Source organism: Oryx dammah, unplaced genomic scaffold (assembly GCF_014754425.2).
Source record: "Oryx dammah isolate SB20612 unplaced genomic scaffold, SCBI_Odam_1.1 HiC_scaffold_10, whole genome shotgun sequence".
NCBI lineage: Eukaryota > Metazoa > Chordata > Mammalia > Artiodactyla > Bovidae > Oryx > Oryx dammah.
The window spans coordinates 25,942,139-25,962,170 of record NW_024070194.1 but is presented as its reverse complement, the minus strand read 5'-3'; the positions used below and the strand labels follow the sequence as shown (position 1 = coordinate 25,962,170).

Here is a 20,032-nt window from a genome sequence, read left to right as displayed (position 1 = left end):
GCCTCCCGTAGTGACCCAAGGGTGTGTCCAGCCTGGAGGCCCAGCCCCTTGCCCCTCTCTGCTCTGTCACCCTTGTGAAGGGGGAGTTCTTCCTCTCCCAACACAGAATATTGCCCGATCATTTCCTAGAGTTCAAGACCAAAGGCTGCTGTTGTGTGCGGTGCCTATAAGACTGGCAATAGGCCTTGGCATTGCATGGTAGACTCTGGGCACCAGCACTGGCTCTGGGCCCCCAGTTGGTCAGACTCCTAGCTCACTGGGGCGACCAGGACCACCTCCAGAGACCTTTCCCACCCAAGCCAGTTGTATTATTAGAAATCCTTTTGTCTAAATGCATCGCATGACAGATGAATCCACAAATTCCAGAGTATGAAGTGGCTTCACTACAGCCATACATACAACCAATTAGACATCGCCCCACCCTCCTCTAGAACTTGCCATGGCTCCCTCGTCTTCAGCTGTGCTTTGTCTAAAAGCCACTGATGGCGCTGAGGTGGAACATGGATGGACAGTTCTTATTTTTATGTTGCATATTCTAATGTTAATAGAAAAAAAAAAAACTTGCTAAGTCCTTCAGTCGTGTCCAATTCTTTGCAACCCTATGGACTGTAGCCCACCAGGATCCTCTGTCCATGAGGATTCTCCAGGCAAGAATACTGGAGTGGGTTGCCATGCCCTTCTCCAGGGGATTTTCCCAACCCAGGGATCGAACCTAGTCTCTTATGTCCCTGGAGGTTCTTTACCACTAGCGCCACGTGGGAAGCCCAATAGTAAAATGATAATAAGAGAAAGTCTGCTTTTCCAACTTGGCCAAATTTGTATGGGTGACATGTTCTTGGGAGTTTGGGAAATCAGAGTGGAGACGTAAGATCTAAACTCCCCGGCTTGCCATCAAGGCCTTTGCTAACCTGGCTCCAGGCTTCCATCTCAGCAACCCCTCCAGACTTTGGTCCTGCGTGGTCAGGGTTCTGGAATATTCCCTCCTCCACACTGGGCCGTGGGGTTTTCAGCCCACAACTGCTCTCTCCCAGCACATTGTTCATACTGGCGGTCACTCACCCCTCCCTGACATGACAAGGCCCCTTTTAACGTAAAAGCCTGTGACTGCCCCACCCACCTTTCTGCCCAGGACACAGCCTGGCTGCCCCTTTGCACCGGCACCGCCCCCAACTCTGCTCTGTTGCCCCTTTGCTCTCGGCATGGGGATCTCACTGACTTTGGTTCCTTTACCAAATGATGAAGTCCCTCAGATCCAGAGTCCCAGCCACATTTCCCTGACACCCAGTGAGGGCCAGCCACACAGGAGATGCTCAGCCCCGCGCTCCCAGCAAACCAGGCTCACCACCAGCCCCCTGCCCATCACCTCTCACCCTGCAAGCCCCAGCCTGACCATCAGCTGCTAAACTGCATGCCTTCCTACAGGCCTGGGGAGACCCTGATGTGAGGTCAGTGACATGAGCAGGGAAGTTATCCCCAGTGGACTTTCTGGGGAAAATAGTCTCCAGTCCTCCCAGGAGTTCAACCACAGAGCCAAGAGCTGAGGTGAACACTGGGAGGGAAACCCACAGGTAGGGAAGAAGGACTTCGTCGCATGGTGCCGGCCGCAGGCCCACTCCTGTCTGTTGTCCGATGATCTCACCCATCACGTGCAGACTAAGAGCCCCGTGACCCTCGGTCAGGTCCTGGACTAGGGAAGAGTTGCTGTAAGGACGCGAAGGAGACAACTGTGGACGACTGAGCACAGACTGTGTGGATAGGATAATAACATTGCAGCCACCTTCTATTTCCTGAACTTGATCTTGGCCTGGGGACTACGTGCATGTAAGCCCTTATTTTCAGGAGACACTTTGAGGTATTCAAGGTCACCACGCAACTTTCTCTGAAACAGCAGGGCAACAGCAGTGACACATGGAGAGGGAGGTTAAGCAAACTGGGACGTGTTAAGAGTTGGTGAATCTTTCCAAACTTAGAAATGAGGACTCTTGCGACATGTCTCTTAGTTTGTAAAGTTCTTTCTGCTCCAAGTTGAATGACCACATCATTCACACCTGCGTCTGCTCCAAACTCGGCTGCCCCCAAGGTAAAGAGGAGACAGTGTAAATCTATGAGAAGAAATATGCATGTGCTTAGCAGTATTTTTCACAAAGTAAAAAATATACAGCAGGTAGGGATAAATTCAGAAGTTGAGTTTTCCTTTTTTTTTTTTTTTTGGCTGTGCTTTGTCTTAGTTGCAGCATGTGAGATCTATTTCCCTGAGCAGAGAGTGAACTCAGGTCCCCTGCATTGGGAGAGCAGAGTCTTAGCCACTGAACCACCAGGAAAGTCCCAGGGGGTTGGGATTAACAGATAAACACTACTATATATAAAATAAATAACCAACAAGGACCTACTGCACAGCACAGGGAACTCTACTCAATAGTTTGTAATAAACTTTACAGGAAAATAATCTGAAAAAGAATAGATATTTATTTAAAAAAAAAAGAATCACTGTGCTAAACACCTGAAACTAACACAATATAGTTAAATATATATTAAGAAATATACACACACACACACACAGAATGAGCCTTTCAGTGCCCACGGATGTCACCCCACTCGCTTTTACTCCTTTCTCTTCCCTTGGTGCCCCCACCTGCCCTCCCCACCCTCCCCCGGCCTGGCAGGCCCCTGCGTCTCTAAGGCCGGAGCAGGAGACAGACCCTGGGGGGTCAAGGACACCCCCCTCCTCCGGTGGCCCCAGAGCTTTGGTGGCAGTTTCCAATGCTCAGCCCTGTTTGCTCATCACTTATATTCCTGCCTTATCTCCCCAACAGCCTGAGGCTTGCTGCATCGCTTCACCTTCGAGTCCCCAGAGTGCCTCAGTCAATGTTTGCTGAGTGCAGACCAACAGCTGGGCGAGGGTGAGCAGCCCCACTCAGAAGGGTAAGCTTCCCCAGGGCCAATAATGTGTTTACTCAGGAGTGTGTCCTAACGGGCGGGGCAGGACTCTCTCCTCCTTCCCTAGGAAGTGGTCCAGGCTGACTGTTTGAACGGTTCCAGGGAACAGGGATGGTACGTCGAGTCAGCACAGACCTACTTTGGAAAGTTACAGGGGGCAGTGGGGGGCAGAGCTGCTGGGAGGGTCTGGGGGTGTCCTCCACCTGTGTTTTCAGTCCATGCCAGAGGAATGCAGTCCAGCAAGCTGGGCGCCCCCAACCTCCACCTTGGAGCACCCTCCTTGGGTCACCTGAGTTTGCCAGAATTCCAGATGAGCACTTAAAAGGTTTTTCTGTTAATGGTGGCAAAAAGGGGGAAGAAGAGGAACCCTGTTTGCTCTGATTCCAGTGGGGCCAGCGGTGTTTACTCAGCCTGGGCGGCATGAGCTGTCAGGGGTGGGGGCTAAGGGTGGGGGGGTACGGATGCCAGGCAGGGAGGCTGAGATTGGGGGCCTACCTCCCTCAAACCTGGAAAGCCCAATAGTGGTCCCAAGGCCCAAGTCTGAGGTAAGGACGGAGCAGCGCTCAACCATTGCACCGGCAGTGTTTTTCGAGTCAGCTTCACATGATGGAAGGCAGTGATGCAACTGACTGTGTAGATGCCGCTGTCTCCCGGGCCTGAGTCCTGAGCACCTACTGTGTGTCTGGCCTGAGCTGCTGCGGGCACAGGAGTTAGCATGTCAGTTTGCACCACCAGGACATGCGGCGGGGCTGACACCAGCCTGTCTCTGCCTCTTTGTCCTTATTTATGAAGGTACCTGCTCCCCTGGGGAACACGCAGCCCTCTGGCTGCCAGGTTATCAAGAGCCAGTGAGGCGGTGAAGACACAATGGCTTTCTCAGGCCCCTAGGAATGCCCCCTTCCTGACACACAGGTGAACAGGCCCCCCTGGGAGGCCAGGCAGAAGGTGACCCCTTGCCCTGAAGCACAGCAAGGGGTTTAAAGCAGCCACCTGTGATGAGTGACAATGCCATCTTCTCCCCCGAGAGAAGGCAGTTGACAGTGATAGGGCCTGAACTGAGCTCCACGGGGGGCAGAGGGCAGGAGTCCCCTGCATGCCGGGGGCGACCCCATACACCCGAGGACCCTGGAGATGATTAAGTACCCTCAGGCCAGCCCTTCGTTGTGAGGAGCAGCCCTTGGCAAGATGCTGTGGCAGAAAGCCCCTTCCTGGATGACACTCAGGTCTATTATTGGAACAGGACCAAGATGATAAGGAAAACCAGTGTCATCAAGAAACCCCACATCAGCTGCTCCCAGACTTCCTGCAGAGGTGACTCCCATGGTCAGACAGAGCTCTCTGCATCCTCCACTTGGAAAATGAACTTCAAGTAGGAGAAAAACAAAGTTCTCAGAGAATTCATTGATTTCATCTGCCCCGAGCTTCCACTTCTGAGCACATCAAAGTTCCTTGCATAACTTAGAGAAGACTGGTGAATTACAATGTTTGCTTGTGATTCAGAGGCAGAAATTTTTCCAAATGTCTTAGTAAGAAAATGACATCTGAGGGGCCATTAGGAGTGACTCAGCGGATGTGGGCAGATCATCAGATGAACTGAGTTCCACTTGCTTGTACTCTCCTCCTCATGCATTCTCCTACTGTAAAAGAAAGTTCTGGGAGAATGATTAAGTAACTGCAAGAAGAGAAAAAGTAACCAAGAAACTAGTTACTGTTTTTCTTTAAGCCAGGCTGCCCAGCTCCACGGAGGAATTTGAGACCTTCTCTCCCTTGGGTACCGCATGCCGACGGCTCCCCATCCCTCTCCAGCCTCACGTCCGAAGTGGGGATGATATGCCGTCTCTTAGGTACATTGAGAATCAGCGTCCTGGGCTGTGGCACCTCTTGTTTGCAGGAGGAAACACACACACACACACACACACTTCCCGTGAGCCGCCATGATTCTGAGGTGTACGGAAACATTAACCTTCTCGTTCATATCTCTCCCATCTCCCAAGGTGTGCAGCTCCCTGATAAGCCACGTTCAGTGGCAGAAAGAGAGATAAGCACAACACGGATGAAATCAAACAAAAATATATATTTCCTCAAGCCCAGTGTTTGTCCAAGCAACCTCTGTTGTACAAGCCTCAGAAATCTATCTGTTTAGCCAACAAATGTTGGCTGAGTACTCTTTGAGGAACTCAGAAGAGCTTGAAGGACCTCAGAAATGCAGGAAATATAGTTCCTGGCCTCCAGGCAGGAGAGACTCACGTGCCAAACCTCCCTTCTCTGTCCTTTACCAAGTGCTCTGCCACCATCTCTTGCTGCACCCACCTCCAGTCAAAGGTCCGTAGAGTCAAAGCTGTGGTTTTTCCAGTAATCATGTATGGATATCACAGTTGAACCATAAAAAAGGCTGAGTGCCAAAGAGTTGATGCTTTCGAGTTGTGGTGTTGGAGAAGACTCTTCAGAGTCCCTTGGACAGCAAGGAGATCAAACCAGTCAGCCCTAAAGGAAATCAACCCTGAATATTCGTTGGAAGGACTGATGCTGAAGCTCCAATACTTTGGCTACCTGGTGCGAAGGGCTGACTCACTGGAAAAACCCCTGATGCTGGAAAAGATTGAGGGCAGGAGGGGAAGCAGGGGGGCAGAGGATGAGATGGTCAGAAGGCATCACCGACTCAATGGATGTGAATCTGAGCAAGTTCTTGGAGATAGTGAAGGACAGAGGAGCCTGGCGTGCTGCAGTCCATGGGGTCACAAAGAGTCGGACACAACTTAGCGACTGAACAACAAGTCAGGGGATGGTCTTTCATTTGGTGGAAGAGACTGAAGTTCAGAGAGGGGCCTGACAGGTTGACACATGTCGCAGGATGACATGGCAGAACCAGAGATGGTTCTAAAAAGATGATTCCAGGTGTGGAGAGGCAGGTCGGCCAGACAGCCTTTAGCCAGGCCTCCTCCTCACCTCTGGTCCATAACTGGGTCCTGCCAGCACTGCCACCCATCTCAGCATCTCTCCAGCAGAATCAGTGACCCACCACCATCAGCAGCTCTCCCGCCCACAACCGCAATAGCCTCTAACTGACCACCACCCCCCAGCCTTCCATCCTTCCATCCTTCCTCCCAGAGGGAGCTCATAGAACATAAAGACCTCACCACTGCTCCCCAGGAAACTAGCGGCCACCGGGTTAAAACCACCCCTCTCACCGCAGCTGATATATTGTTCCGATTGATGGGGAAACCCCTGGGGTGGGTGGGAAGCAGGAAGGGAGCCAAAGGAGGCGGAGACACAGGCCTGACCCAGGGAGGGAGGGACAAGGGAGGGCTGGGTGGGACCTGGTGGCAGAGGAGGAGCCCTGTACTTGAAGATAGTGGCCTCTGGGAAGCAGGAAGCTGGCCTTAGATCCCAGCGCACAGCAGCTGAGAGGTGCGTTTACAACCCAGGGACCTCGCCCAGCCTCCTTCTTCTCCAGCCATCTCTGAGGCCACTTGGTCACACCTACCCAGAGTGTCCGCCTTTCAAGGTCCTTGCGCATGCTTGAAAAGTCCAGCACTTTCCATAGCTGCGTCCTCGTCAGTCCATCCCAACTCGCAGGATGGCTAAGAGAACCACCCCAGAGCAAACTCCCAGAGGCCCCGTCTCTGAATCCAGCTCTTTCTCCTTGGACACTCTTCCTGTTTCCACGTGGCCGCTTACCAGAATGTCCACTCCTGGCAGGCAGGGACTGACACTCCTGCGTCCCCAGGGCTGGGACAACGACGTGGCGCATCCTAGGTTCTCAGTGTGCTTGCCAACTTCCCTTCTGGGTCCCAGAAGACTGGATTTGGTGAAGGAGGCAGGCCACGCTCCAAGGGCTCCTGGGCAGGCTCCTGGGTGGGCCTGATGGGGCCTGGTGGGTGGACAGTGGGAGGCATGCTCTGAAGGTGAGACTGACAGGCCAGTCTCACAAATGTGACCCCCAGGAGGCGAGTCCCCTCCCAAGCCAGCCTGTGTGACCAGCAGAGGATGTGGTGCCAGTGGCGTTTGGGGACAACATTCACAGCACAGGGTCAGCGTGAACATCTAAGTGAGTGACTGTGTGGACAGAGGAAGAGCTGGTGAGGGACCCATGTTGCCCACGAGCCAGACATGCCTCCCAGCACACCAGCACCCATCACAATAAAGGCAGTATCCAAGACCTGGCTCAGCCCGGGAAGGTGAGAGAATAGAAAGTGTCTGCCGTCTGCCGGTGGAGGGCAGGCAGCATGGCATGAGCCAAGAAGGAGGAGAGGGCTCAGAGGCAGGTCCACAGTAAATGAAAACTCACCTGTGTTCTCCTTGTGCAAGTGGGGAGGCTGGGTCGGCCCCAGCCTGGCTGTAAAGTGCAAGATTTCTTTATCAGGACAAGGGGACAAATCAACCTTATTTTTAGAAATGAATAGGCTTTTGTGTCATGGCGTTGCATCACATGTTTGCCAGGAGACTTTATGGGGCAATAAAAAAGAACAGCCTAGATTCAAACCTGCCACCCATGAACCTCAGTCTGAGTATAGGTCTCCCGTCCTCTTTGGAGCCTCAGTCTCCCCACCTGTAAAATGGGTGACAGCATCTGATTCCCACCTCACAGGCTTGTGCCAAGGATCAAAGGAGAGAAGACTTTCCCAGACAGGAGTTGTCTAGACTGACTTTGTATCTGCCTTCAAGCACGGCTGAGCGGCAGGGACGAATCAGTTACTCAGTTACAGGCAGGCTCCCTGAGCCTCTGTCCCAGGCAGATAAGACGAGTCATTATCCACAAAACACCCTCCCAGACATGCAGAGCAGTGGTGGCGTCAGGAAGAGACAGAGCTTTCATATCCGCAGGGTCCCCAAACCTGCAACCCAGGTGCACCTGCTCTGGGGAGAGACGAGCAGGTGGGCGGGGCAGCCAGTCCAGCAACTCCTTCCTCTCTGCAGTCCCAGCAGGTTTTGAGTTTCATCCGTGCACCTTCAGAGAGCTCCTGGAGTCAAATGCCCCCTCTCACAGCGGTGGCCAGAGCTAGGGCCCCTCCCTCAACAGACCACGGCACTGAGGGACTCCCAAAATGATGCAGCCGGCTTATCCCTCAGAGCTGGGAGCCAGGCAGACGTATATCTGTGGACCAGAGCCAACTTCATGGGGAAGAAACGGCCCAGAGGCTTGACTCCACGTGGTGCACGCATCACAGGTGGTGAAGAAGCAGAGCGGGTCACAGGAGAACTCACTCGCTTCTTCTTGCCTTGAAAGTTGTGGTTTCAAATGTCTGGGCTCCCTCCCCGCTCCACCTGCTAGATTTTCCCATCATCCTCTGAGTCTGCATAGCCTCCAGGGCAAGGAAACCCTGGTACACCACCTGTCAGCCTGAGAATGTCACTGTCCCTCCCTTTAACCTGCCTTCTCCAGGGCCCAGTGTGTGACCACTGCCCCACTCTGACCCTTCTTCAGACCCTGGCCTACGGAGGTTGCGTCATCAGGCAGGCCCAGCTCCAGAATGTGCAGCTCAAAATGAAAATGGGGGCCTTGGCAGACCAGCATCTCACCAAGTGCTCAGGGCCCTGTTGAAGTCAGGTGTCACACGCCCACGACACCGGCCCTGACCATCATAATACCGATGCGAGTGGGCCTCCTACGAGAAGCCCAGAACACCTTCAGAGCATCCAGGTCCCCCAACACTGCAGGAATGGAAGAGCTTATAACCTGGCACATTTCCACCCAACATCAGGGATGCAGCCCCAGACCTCATAGCACTCCCCTGAGGTGGGGCCGAGGGGCCATCTGTGTCCCGTGTTGCACTTCTTGGGCCCTGACCATCTATGGGCACTCGGGAGGTCCCCACAATATTCATCACCCTACAGTGACCACTGTGGTCATTCTTCAGCAACTATGAGCTTTCATGATTTTTTTTTCACGTTTATTTATTTATTTATTTTTGACTGTGCTGGGTGTTTGTGTCGGCTCAGGCTTTTCTCTAGTTGTGGTGAGTGGGGCCTACTCTCCAGCACATGAGCTTCTCACTTCTTCTTCTCACTTCTTCTCTTGTTGAGGAGCACGGGCTCTGGAGCACAGGCTCAGTAGTTGCCCCTCATGGGCTTAGTTGCCCCATGGCATGTGGGATCTTCCTAGGTCAGGGATCAAACCCATGTCTTCCGCATTGTCAGGCAGATTCTTTAACACTGCATTACCTGAGAAGCTCGTATTTTTCTTTAAAGGAGACCCAAAACCCACCTCTTAGGAAGACCTCACCTGGATGGTAGATGTCACCGAGGTCACTCAGGGACAACCCCGCTGGCTTGTTTCCTCCTATGGATGGAGGACCACTGGCTGGTTCACCTTGGCTGTGGAGGAGAGAGGTGAGAGATGGGGAAACCCCGGCTGGAAACTCCCTTCCCACACCTGCTGCACCCAGGGAAAGGGAAAGGCTTTGGGACCAGGCCCAGGACACATGCTGGGGCAAGCACCAAGGAGCCAGCTTTCCAAGAAGATAAAGGACACCTCAGTGGATAGAGGCCGTGTCTACATGTCGCCTCAGAGACAGCCTCTCGGGAGCAGGGACCAAGCCCTACTGGGATTCCATGGGCACCTCAGGGCTTCCAAGGGCGGCCACAGAAATGGCTGGAGGTCTGCAAGGCAGCTACTGTGATTTCTGTGTGCAGGCTTGGTGCCAGCAGAGCAAAAGACAGGGACCAGGGGGAGGTGTCCATGTGGTAAGAGCAGGGTGCCAACATCAGAGGACCCTATGCCAACACTGGACTCTAGGACAAAAAGCCTGAACCCTTTTCTCCCAAGACCAGGGAGGCCATTCTGTGGCCAGCTCAGGTCACGAGGAGTCACGAGGAGCCAGAGGAGGAGGGAACTCCTGAGTTATGAAACCCAGGCCCCTGGGGTCGCACTTCTGCTTTCGGTTGTTTGAAGATGAAATGCTTTGTTAGCCGAAACCTCCCCAGGCAGCTTTGGAAGTTGGCAGGGAGAAAGAAGATTCAGGCTCCAAGTGAGACTTTCCTTGAGGGGCCTTTTCTAGAAGGATTCAATCTTCCTTCTCTATGTAGGAGCAACTTCTCTCCAGAATGGGTCTTAGCCTCATGGAAAGCTAGGGTGCTCAGGTGCCTGGTCATATCTGACTCTTTTCAACACTTGGGACTGTAGCCTGCTAAGCTCCTCTGTCCATGGGATTCTCCAGGGAAGAATACTGGAGTGGGTTGCCATGCCCTCCTCCATCAGGAAGCTAGAATAGGGCGCAGTTCTGCCGGGAGACCCCTGCCCATCATCCGTGGAGGCTGGACCCAGGCGGGATGCGGGGATCCGGGGCATCTCTCCAGACCGAAGGGTCCCAAGACGCCAAGGCTGGGGGCGGGGGGCCCTAAGAATGAATGAGATCTGATATATCAGAGGCAAGAGGCAAGTGGCGGGGTCGGGGCGGGGTCCGCCGAGGTCTGGCGCGTGACCCGATCCCGGACGGGCCGGGCGGCCGGGCGGCCGGGCGGGGCGGGGCCGGGTCACCGGGGGCAGCAGCGCGCCCCGCCCCGGGGGAGTGTCCCGCCGGGCGCAGACACCTTAAGGGCCTGTGGGCCGGGGAGGAAGCCTGCGGAGGGGTGACCGGCGCGAGATCTGAGTTAGGATTCGAGTCGGGGTCCGATAGCACCGGCGAGGGAGCCATGGCGTCGTCCGGGCCGCTGGTGCCGCCGCTGCTGCTGCTGCTCGTGCTGCTGGCGGGCGCGGCGCGGGCCGGCCTCCACTTCCGCCCGGGCCGCGGCTGCTACCGGCCTCTGCGGGGGGACCGGCTCACCCAACTGGGGCGCAGGTCGGGGCGGCTGGTGGGGGGGCCTGCCCATCTCCCGGGGCTGCGCGCGCTCTGCCACCTGGGGAACCCTGCCGCCTCCTTGGGGTGCCAGCAACCAGGGCGCCCTGCTTCCCTTGACCTCTGCGGGTCAGGGCCAGCCCCTAGGCTTTGGGAGCTCTCTCTTTCACTTGTGCGGGTTTGGACGGGCCTCACCCTTGCTGGAAGCAGGCCAAACTCGTCGACTTGCGTTTGGGGCGTTGCTGGCCAGAGCAGTCTTGTTCCTGCATTGGGGGTGGGGGTGGGGGGGTGCCCTGCCAGCTTCAGAGTCTGAGAGGGCGGGGATCTCCCGGTGTGAGACGGGTCGCCCGCATTCCCTCTCACCCTTCCACTGGGGAAGATGTCTGGGGCCCCCACCCCCACCCCGGGAGAGGGGAGAGGTGCCCAGCGCTGATTCTGTTGGTGGTGTCTGTTCCCAGGACGTACCCCCGGCCTCATGAGTACCTGTCCCCGTCGGATCTCCCCAGGAGCTGGGACTGGCGCAACGTGAATGGGGTCAACTACGCCAGCGTCACCAGAAACCAGCACATCCCTCAGTACTGTGGTTCCTGCTGGGCGCATGGCAGCACCAGTGCCATGGCGGGTAGGTCAAGGGCCAGCGAGGCCCAGCCAGCTGCCTTCCTGTCGGCATGGGCCCCGGGGACTCAACCTGGGATGGGCGGGGCAGGGGGTGTCTGTGTCAGGCCTCCAGAAGCAGATCTGGGGCCTTGTGCATGCCCAGCGTTCACAGAACTGAAGCTCCAGGACCCTTATCTGTCTCAAAGCTTGTGACCTGGGCCACTGGGGCCCAAACCACAGACTCGCCCAACCCCCTGCTGGAGTTGGGCATGTGAATGTGAAGCTGCTTTTCAGGGTAGTTAATATTTGAAATGAATGCTTGACCTGGGCTGGGGCTATTGAGAAAGGCCAGCTTTCTTCTCATCTGGACCTTAGCCACCTGGCCACAGTGAGGGCCGGAAGGCTTGAGGCCTGGAACGAGGGGACATCAGAGGTTCACATCACTTGAGCAGGCTGCTGGGCCTGCCTGGGAGGGTGGGTTGCAGACTTCACACCAGCCTGGGTCTTCTGGCAATGCAGGTGTTCCACACTAGAATCTATGAAACTCCTGCCCTGAGGCACTGTGCTAGGCAGACTGATGTGGCTACTGCCGCTGGCCAATGTTCCACGTATCACTGAAGTTCCTGACTGCCCTGTGATTGCTCCCACTTTGTAGATGAGGAAACCAAGGCTCCTGGCTGAGCGGTCAGGAGACTAGGCCTTTGTGTGAGCGTGAGTGACAGCCGGGACCTGAGCCCAGAAGCTGGGCTGCCTTGAGGGTGAAGAGTTGGGTGGAGGGGTGGGATCTGGACCCCAGGGTCCACCACTGTAGCAGGAGCACCTGGAGGGTCTCTGAGGCGGCCCTGCCCCATCTCTCCTGGGGGCTGGATGGTACTTCTGACCCTTCGGGAAGGAGGAGGGAAGGGGTTGGTAGGCTGAGCCCCATTTTTAGCTGGGGAGGCCCCCACTGACTGGAATGGAGATGGACAGGGCCCCCTGGAGAATGTGGAGCCAGAGGCTTAATCAAGGAGCTACTGGGAGACATCTGGGCTGGGCAAGCAGGCAGGGTGTGGGCGGCCTTGAGCTCAAAGCTCATGGCAAAGGCCTGGCAGGAATGGTGCTCACTGGCCTAGAGGAACTGAGAGGGCTTTTGTGGTGGGGGCCTGAGGGTGCGGTAGGGGAAGCTGAAAAGGTCACCAGAGGCCCTGCGCCCAGGGGAGGGGCCTGGCAGAAGCCTGAGGGATCTCAGGAGGGATTTACAAGCCAAAGCTTGCATCTGTAAAGGAACACAGTGCCTGGAAGGGCTGTCTGGTCCATTGACCTTTCCCTGGTCAGAGGTCAACCCTCCACTGACCGGAGTGGACCCTCCTGGGCAGACAAACAATGGCTTCCCCCTCCTGACCCTCAAACATACTCCCTAGCAGCAGACATCCTCTTCCTCTTTCGCTGAGAAAAGAGAAGCCCCCAAAAGGGGACTTCCAGGGTGCCGGCCCAGCTGTTGCCTACCACAGCTGGTCATAGTTCGCCTGCCCTCCCATCCCTGGGTGACTAGCATCTGAGCCCCTGGCCGAAGCCACCCCTGCCAGTGCCCACCCCGCCCATCACTGAACCCCACTCTGCCTCTAGCTGCCACCCCACTTCTGGGCTCTCAGAGGTGCCTGCAGCCCCCACTTCCTCTCTTACCTCCTCAAACACCTCCAGCCGCACCTCCAGCTCCTTGCCAAGGTCTCCAGCATGGGGCCGCCATGGGCAGGCCAGGTGGTCACCGCCTGGCCTTGCCCTGCCTGATTGTACTTGATCCGTGACCCCCAACCCCAATGCTTTCCTGGCTTTCAGTCACAGTGGGCCACTGATCTCTGCCTCCCTGGCCCCTTCAGACCCTCTTACCGGCTCCTTATCCTCCCAACTTAACTTCTGAACGTTGGGTCCCCAGGACCCTAGATCTGGACTTGGCCTTCACGTCCACCTGATGCTCTCCCTGTCATTTGGACGCCTGACACCTCAAACCTCACCTGCTTCTCCTTTTCACCACCACCCTCACCCCCAAACCAGTTCTTCCCCAGCCTCCTGATCACTCCAGGAGAACGCCTTCCTTCCCTCACTCTGGCTGAAGCCCAGAAGCACACCAGCCACCTGCTTTTTACCTTCAGACAATCAGGCCATAGGGCTAGGCTCTCCCTTCAAGGTATATCGAGGATTCTGCTGGAACTGGGCCCTGGCCTCGCTGCTGGAGCTGTCTGACTGGTCCACCTGCTGTTCCCCTGCCGCCCCACCTCAGAAACAGCTCCGACCCAGGCTGTCCTGGGCCCCTTTCTGTCCTGCTTGAAACTGTTTTAAGACTTCAGGCAGATTAGCCAAAACCCTGACTTGCCTGCAGACCCTATGTTAGCTGACTCCTTATTTGGTGTTGGGACCCAATTTGGATGTCAAGAGCTGAAGAACGGGAGGGTGCCCTCAGGCCCGGCCCTTGCCCCCTCCCATGGGTGCCCCCCAACTGTCTGTACCCCCCATCCTCTCCCCTCTTTTCCTGGTAGCACTGCATCCACTGCTACCGTGGCCCATCTCCCCAACCACATGAAGCTCACAAGGTGGGAGCTTTGTTTTGCTCACTGAACAGGGCCTGGCGCACAGTAGGTGACGAGGCAGCCTTGGATAAGTGGGGAAGATGAGGGGCGGAAAGGGGAAGTGCCGAGTGCAACCCTCCGGGGGTGGCTCAGGTGCAGACTGGTTGGGAAACAGCAGTGGGGGCGAAGGGGGCCCTCATCCCACCTCCAGGCCTTGCCCAGCGTGCGGCCAGGATGGAGAACCTCCGCGTTCATGGCAAGGGGGCTTCCAGGGTGAGGCTGCAATCAGTGAAACCTCAGTGAGTTCATTTAGGCAGCTGGTATTTACTGAGCAGGCTTCCCAGGTGATGCAGTGGTAAAGAACCCACATGCCAGTGCAGCAGACACAAGGGACGTAGGTTCGATCCCTGGGTCAGGAAGATCACCTGGAGTAGGAAATGGCAACCCACTCCAGTATTCTTGCCTGGAGAATCCTGTGGACAGAGGAGCCTGGCGGGCTACAGTCCATAGGGTCGCAAAGAGTTGGACACGACTAAACGCATTTATTTACTGAGCACCAACAATGTGCCAGACAGCTGAGGAGCTACACTATGCCAGCACTGCAGGAGGCAGATGGTCCATTAACAAGGGGGCTAAGGGGCAGGGCTAATGGGTGAGATGATGTCAGCTGGAGGGCCAGCAAGGCTGGGGAGGGATTGTGAGGGTTGAGAGCAGACGGCTGTGGGAGGCTGCTGAGAAGGGGCTTGGGGAGACCTGTGGTGGGGAGGGGTTGGCCACGCAGGGCTCTGTAGAAGTGTCTGCAGTAGGGCCCTGGGGGAGTGTGGCCCAGGAGCTGGGGAAAGAGCTGGGGCACTGCTGGTAACTGGTTGTGGGTTCCAGGAGGCCGAGGGCAGGTCACAGGGGCGGATGTAGAGGCCTGTGGGCCCAGAGCCTGGGAGGTGACCCCAGCGATGTAGGGGGCATGGGACTGTGGGAGGGAAGGAAGGAAGTGCCTGGAGGGGGCTGCTGGGGGGTGGAGGACCTGGCTGCTTGCTCACTGTAATCAGGGAAAGAACAGGCTTGGTGAGTTCCGACTTGGAGGTGGGATCTCAAGATGTGGGCCGGCGTGAATGGTTGTGGGATCATCACCTCAGGCGGTGGCAAGTGAGGTGGCCGGCTAGGGTAGGACTGGCTGGGGGTCCCCACGGACTCTGCGTGTGCAAGGAAAAGGGTGTGGCCACCCTCAGCTGCCTGTGGGGTGTGTGGGCCTAGGCGCGTGGGGAATGAGAGGGGTCACCCCACTGGCCCCTGGTCTGGACTTTCCAGTGCCCTAGAGGGGGCTGGTCACTAGCAGCCTTCAGGCAGGACACCCCTGGAGCTGTCCTGGTAGTTGGCGGTGGGGGTCGGCATCAGTGCTGAGAGGGGCATGAGGAGAGAGAGCAGAGGCCCCGTGGGAGGAGGGGAGCGTGCTGCGGAGCGGGATGCAGGGGCCCCCCCGGAGCAGCAGGAAAGGGGGTGGGCGCCGACCCATGTGGCTGTTGCCCCTGCAGAACAGCAGGAAAGAGGGTGGGCGCTGACCCATGTGGCTGTTGCCCCTGCAGACCGGATCAACATCAAGAGGAAGGGGGCGTGGCCGTCCACACTGCTGTCGGTGCAGCACGTGATCGACTGCGGCGACGCGGGCTCCTGTGAGGGGGGCAATGACCTGCCGGTGTGGGAGTATGCCCACCGGCACGGCATCCCCGACGAGACCTGCAACAACTACCAGGCCAAGGACCAAGGTAGGCACCTCTCACCCCACGCTCGCCCCGAGACACACGCACATGGGCACATGCACGCCTCCCTCTTCCCAGGGCAGGGATGGTCCAGAGCCCAGGCCCACGCACTTCTCAGGTCCTGTGGCCGGCCCCGGGGGAGGATGGAACAGAGTCCCCCGGGTGGGGCTGGGGGGTCAGGAAATGGGGGCCTGGCGTCCTTGTTGAGAAAGGACTTGGGGCGGGGTTCTCCAGCCTGCACATACTGTGGCCAGGCCAGGCCCTGGTGTTTGGATCTGGCATTTTAGTGGTTTCACAGCCTTTGTAAGGGAACATGGGTCCAGGGAAGAGTGTTTCCAGGAGCCGGGTGGGGAGAGCCAGCAGGCAGCAGGAGGACCTGGCCTGAATCACAACCCTGGACCAAGGGCACTACATGGACCAGTGGACACAAGCTGGCCTGCTTGTGCCTCCAGTCCCTGGAGCTGGCACGTTCCTTTCAACCTGCTCCCCTTGGAAACCAAAGGAGAGAAAGAGTCCAAACCCCAGACCCACAGTGGGTAGTTTTAAGTGTCCTGTCTGAGCTCCCTCGTAACCAGAGCACAGAGCTGGGGCCAACTCAAAAGCCCTTCTGAGACAGGAAAGGGGAGGATGGGGATGAACAGGGGACCAGGGAGGGCACTTTTCTGCCATCCCCCACCCCATCTATAAAACGTATGCTCCCGCCCCTGAGCCTTCTGAAGGCGCCATCCCACACCCACGGGTGCCCCCGCCTTGCCTCCCGGTCATACTCCCAGCCAGAAAGCATCCCCCCAGACTGGTTGAGTGAGTCTTTTGAAGCGGTAGATGCCACAGGGGTCAGAGGATCAGGAAGAGGTGCCCAGGGTGAAAAGGAGAAGGGGGGCCCCTGAGGGCTCAGAATTGGGGACCCAGGTGGTCTTGGGGCCCCGCTCTGCCCAAAACTGGTCATGTCCATCCTCAACCAGGCCCTCGAGCCCACCTAGAACAATAGGGCCAGATGGAATTCACCAGCCCCTGGTTGTTTGCAGTAAGTGGTCTTGCCTTTGTGTTAGCAAATGTGGCCACAGATCCACCATGTTTCAGGGTGTCCTGGGCATTTGGTGTCCAAGGGGTGAATTAAACCAACAGTTTAATCCTCAAAAGAGTTTACTGTCCTGGGGGGAGGAATCTGAACAGACATGAAAATTATGGCAGAAATAGGTAACATGAAAGCAGTAAAGAGGGGGCTGCGGGCTCAAGACGGTGTGGAGTCTTCCAGATCTAACAGCCGCACCTTGTTTTGAACCCTAATTCTTGATGCCTCCTCAAATGAAGAAAATGCTTACTTTCCCCCTAGATGTGTTGACCTGTTCACTAGCCAACAATATAATCTTATTAAAAGGCTGCTCCCCCTGGAAATCAAAGGAATTACTAAAAATTATTAAAAATTAAGAATTTAATTACCCTCTATTCTCAGCTATAGGGTATTACGCAAAGGCCTTTCTCCTGGCTTTCAGGAAAAGTCGAGCTTTTGAGCGCCTACTTTGTGCTAATTAGTGTTGTCTTTTTGCTGAGAGCTGGGGAAGGAATGGTTATCGTGACTCCTGTAGCTGAAGGAAGAGGGTAATTAAACACCTGAGCACAAGGTAATTTATGTTATTAGCTAGTGGATGGAGCACTCAGCTAGAAAAGTGAAGACTGGGGTCTGGGCGCGCTGCTTTGTTCACGTGTTAACGAGGAAAAGGTCTCACACTGCCTCTCCGTACGGTCCCCAGAGTGTGACAAGTTTAACCAGTGTGGGACGTGCACTGAATTCAAAGAGTGCCACGTCATCCAGAACTACACCCTCTGGAAGGTCGGTGACTACGGCTCCCTTTCGGGGAGGGAGAAGATGATGGCAGAAATCTACGCCAATGGCCCCATCAGGTATGGAGCTGAGACCCCTGCCCTAGGTGGGCACGCAGGCTTCAGGTCGAGGGGACCCAAGTCATTTTCACCCCTTTTCTTCTGGCCAACTTGACTCACAAGGCTAGAAACAGCTGCCATGGGAGTTTTCTTAAAATTAAGCTCAGGGCTCTCCCAGTGGCTCAGTGGTAACAAACCTGCCTGGCAATGCAGGAGACAAGGGTTTGATCCTTGAGCTGGGAGGATCCCCTGGAGAAGGAAATGGCAACCCATTCCAGTGTTCTTGCCTGGAAAATCCCATGGACAGAGGAGCCTGGTGGGCTACAGTCCACGGGGTCACAAAAGAGCCTGACACAACTGAGCAGCTAATCAAAAGTAAAGCTCAACCGTCTGTGCGCCCCTGGTAGGATTATTGGGAAGGAGGCACACGTGTGTGGGAAGGTCCCAGGGCACGGCCCATGTTGTGGGGCTGCCAGTAGAGCAACCGTAGGGGGGACGCCAGGTGAGTAACAACAGAAGTTTGGACAGTACCGTCAGGTGTGAATTATGTGATTTGTTCCTAACTGTGGTGAACAGTGGCTGCCGAAAGTGTGCATTCTCTAAAAGTGCGCATTCTCTCCCTGCTTGCTCTCAGCTGTGGCATAATGGCAACAGACAAGATGTCTAACTACACTGGCGGCATCTACTCGGAATACAATGACCAGGCCTACATAAACCACATCGTCTCTGTGGCCGGGTGGGGTGTCAGCGATGGCGTGGAGTACTGGATTGTCCGGAACTCGTGGGGAGAACCATGGGTAAGACAAATCTACTGGGACTGCTCTCACTTGGATGGTTTTGGGGGGTTTGTAGCTGAGAACTGCAGCCCTGAGCAGTGGGGCTTCAGGCTCCAGTTGTGGGGCTGGGGGCATTCTGTACTGCATGGTGGGGGCAGGGGTCTTGTCCTGGGCATCTCAGTGTGTTCAGCAGCCTCTTTGGCCCTTACTCATTTGATGCCAGATGCTCCTTCTCCTTTTCCCGGCTGTGACCACCACAACATCCCCACACATCTCATGGGGGTGGGGAAGACCCTGGCTGAGGAGCCCTACTTTAAACGTTTCCATTTAGCTTGCTTTATTCCTTTACAACCATCTCATTCTTTCTCTTGTTATATTTTCTGGTCTCCTAAGTAATAACCACGGTTTCCTCAAAAATACCTTTTTTTAAAAAAAATTAATTTTGGCTGTGCTGGGTCTCTGTTACTGCACGGGCTTTCTCTAGTTGCAGTGAGCAGGGGGTACTCTTCATTGCAGTGACTTTTCTTTTGGAACCCAGGTTCTAGGCACTCGGGCTTCACCGTAGTTGTGGCGCGTGGGCTCCGTAGTTGTAGCTCCCAGGCTCTAGAGCTGACTCAGTAGTTCTGGCACACAGGCCTAGTTGCTTTTCAGCATATGCAGTCTTCCCAGACCAGGAATCGAATCTGCATCCCCTTCATTGGGGATCTGCTCTACCACCAGGGAAGTTCAAAACACTATTTGAGTTGGGTTAAAAAACCCAGGGGAGTTACAGCAACTGCCAGAATTTTCATTTCTGAGATCTCATATTGATTACAGCTTCGGACACTAATTCATTATGATGAAATCCAGGGAAGATGATTTATGTCAAAGTGATGAAACGTCAGTATTTTTTATTCAATGACTATAACGGGGGGTGTTAATAGGTAGTCCAGACATCTGGCTCACAAGAGTCAACATTTTAGCTACATTAATTAGCTCTAGGTATACAGACCCACGTACCCTTTGTGTTAAGGATTAACCATGTTTAAATATTTCACGAAAGCGCTATCTGAATGGGGGTCCTAGGAAAGGGGAGGGGCGGCTAAGTGGGTGCCTTGGACACTGCGGGTTCCCTAAGTGCAAGGTGGATTGAAGAGGGAAGAGAGGGTCTGTCTGCTAGGTAGGAGATGCAAGGTGTGGGGGGGTCCCCAGTCCTCACGCACAGTCCCACTCCTCACAGGGCGAGCACGGCTGGATGCGGATCGTGACCAGCACCTACAAAGGTGGGGAGGGCGCCCGTTACAACCTGGCCATCGAGGAGAGCTGCACATTTGGGGACCCCATCGTTTAAGGCAGAGCAGCTCTTACAGAAAGGATCGTGAGAGCCGGAACCAGAGGGGATCCCATTGTCACAGGCACCAGGGTGGCGCTGCTGTGGTCTGAAGGAACTGGGGGTTGACGTTCACATTATGTGACAGCCAGTGATGGCCCTGAGCACCAAGGACAGGCACGGTGGAAATGACAGAGGGGCAAGCTGGGGAGCGGCCTGCTCCGCGCCTGCACTGGATGGCTTCCTGCCGCGAGAGCCTGGAGAAGCGGGATCCGAGGGGCAGTGAACAATGTGACCTCCATAACAGATGACTTGGCAGCTGTGGTCTGGGAGGAAAAACAGCTCGCACTCACCACCAGTTCCTTTGTCACCTTGAAACCAATGGGGCGCACAGGGGGGAGATGGCAATTTCGAGTTGCCCAAGTGATGAATAAAATGCACACTTCACACCAGAACTGAA

General features: G+C 55.7%; 1 protein-coding gene across 1 annotated transcript; it reads left to right on the top strand.

Moving 5' to 3' along the window:
* The first annotated feature begins 10,419 nt into the window (after positions 1-10,419).
* Positions 10,420-20,027, top strand: CTSZ (cathepsin Z). Its single transcript, XM_040248696.1, has 6 exons — positions 10,420-10,715; positions 11,171-11,334; positions 15,433-15,612; positions 17,358-17,508; positions 18,122-18,284; positions 19,483-20,027. Exons 1-6 carry the CDS (start codon positions 10,570-10,572, stop codon positions 19,591-19,593), a joined length of 915 nt encoding a protein of 304 aa, XP_040104630.1. The 5' UTR covers positions 10,420-10,569; the 3' UTR covers positions 19,594-20,027.
* The last annotated feature ends 5 nt before the right edge of the window (positions 20,028-20,032 follow it).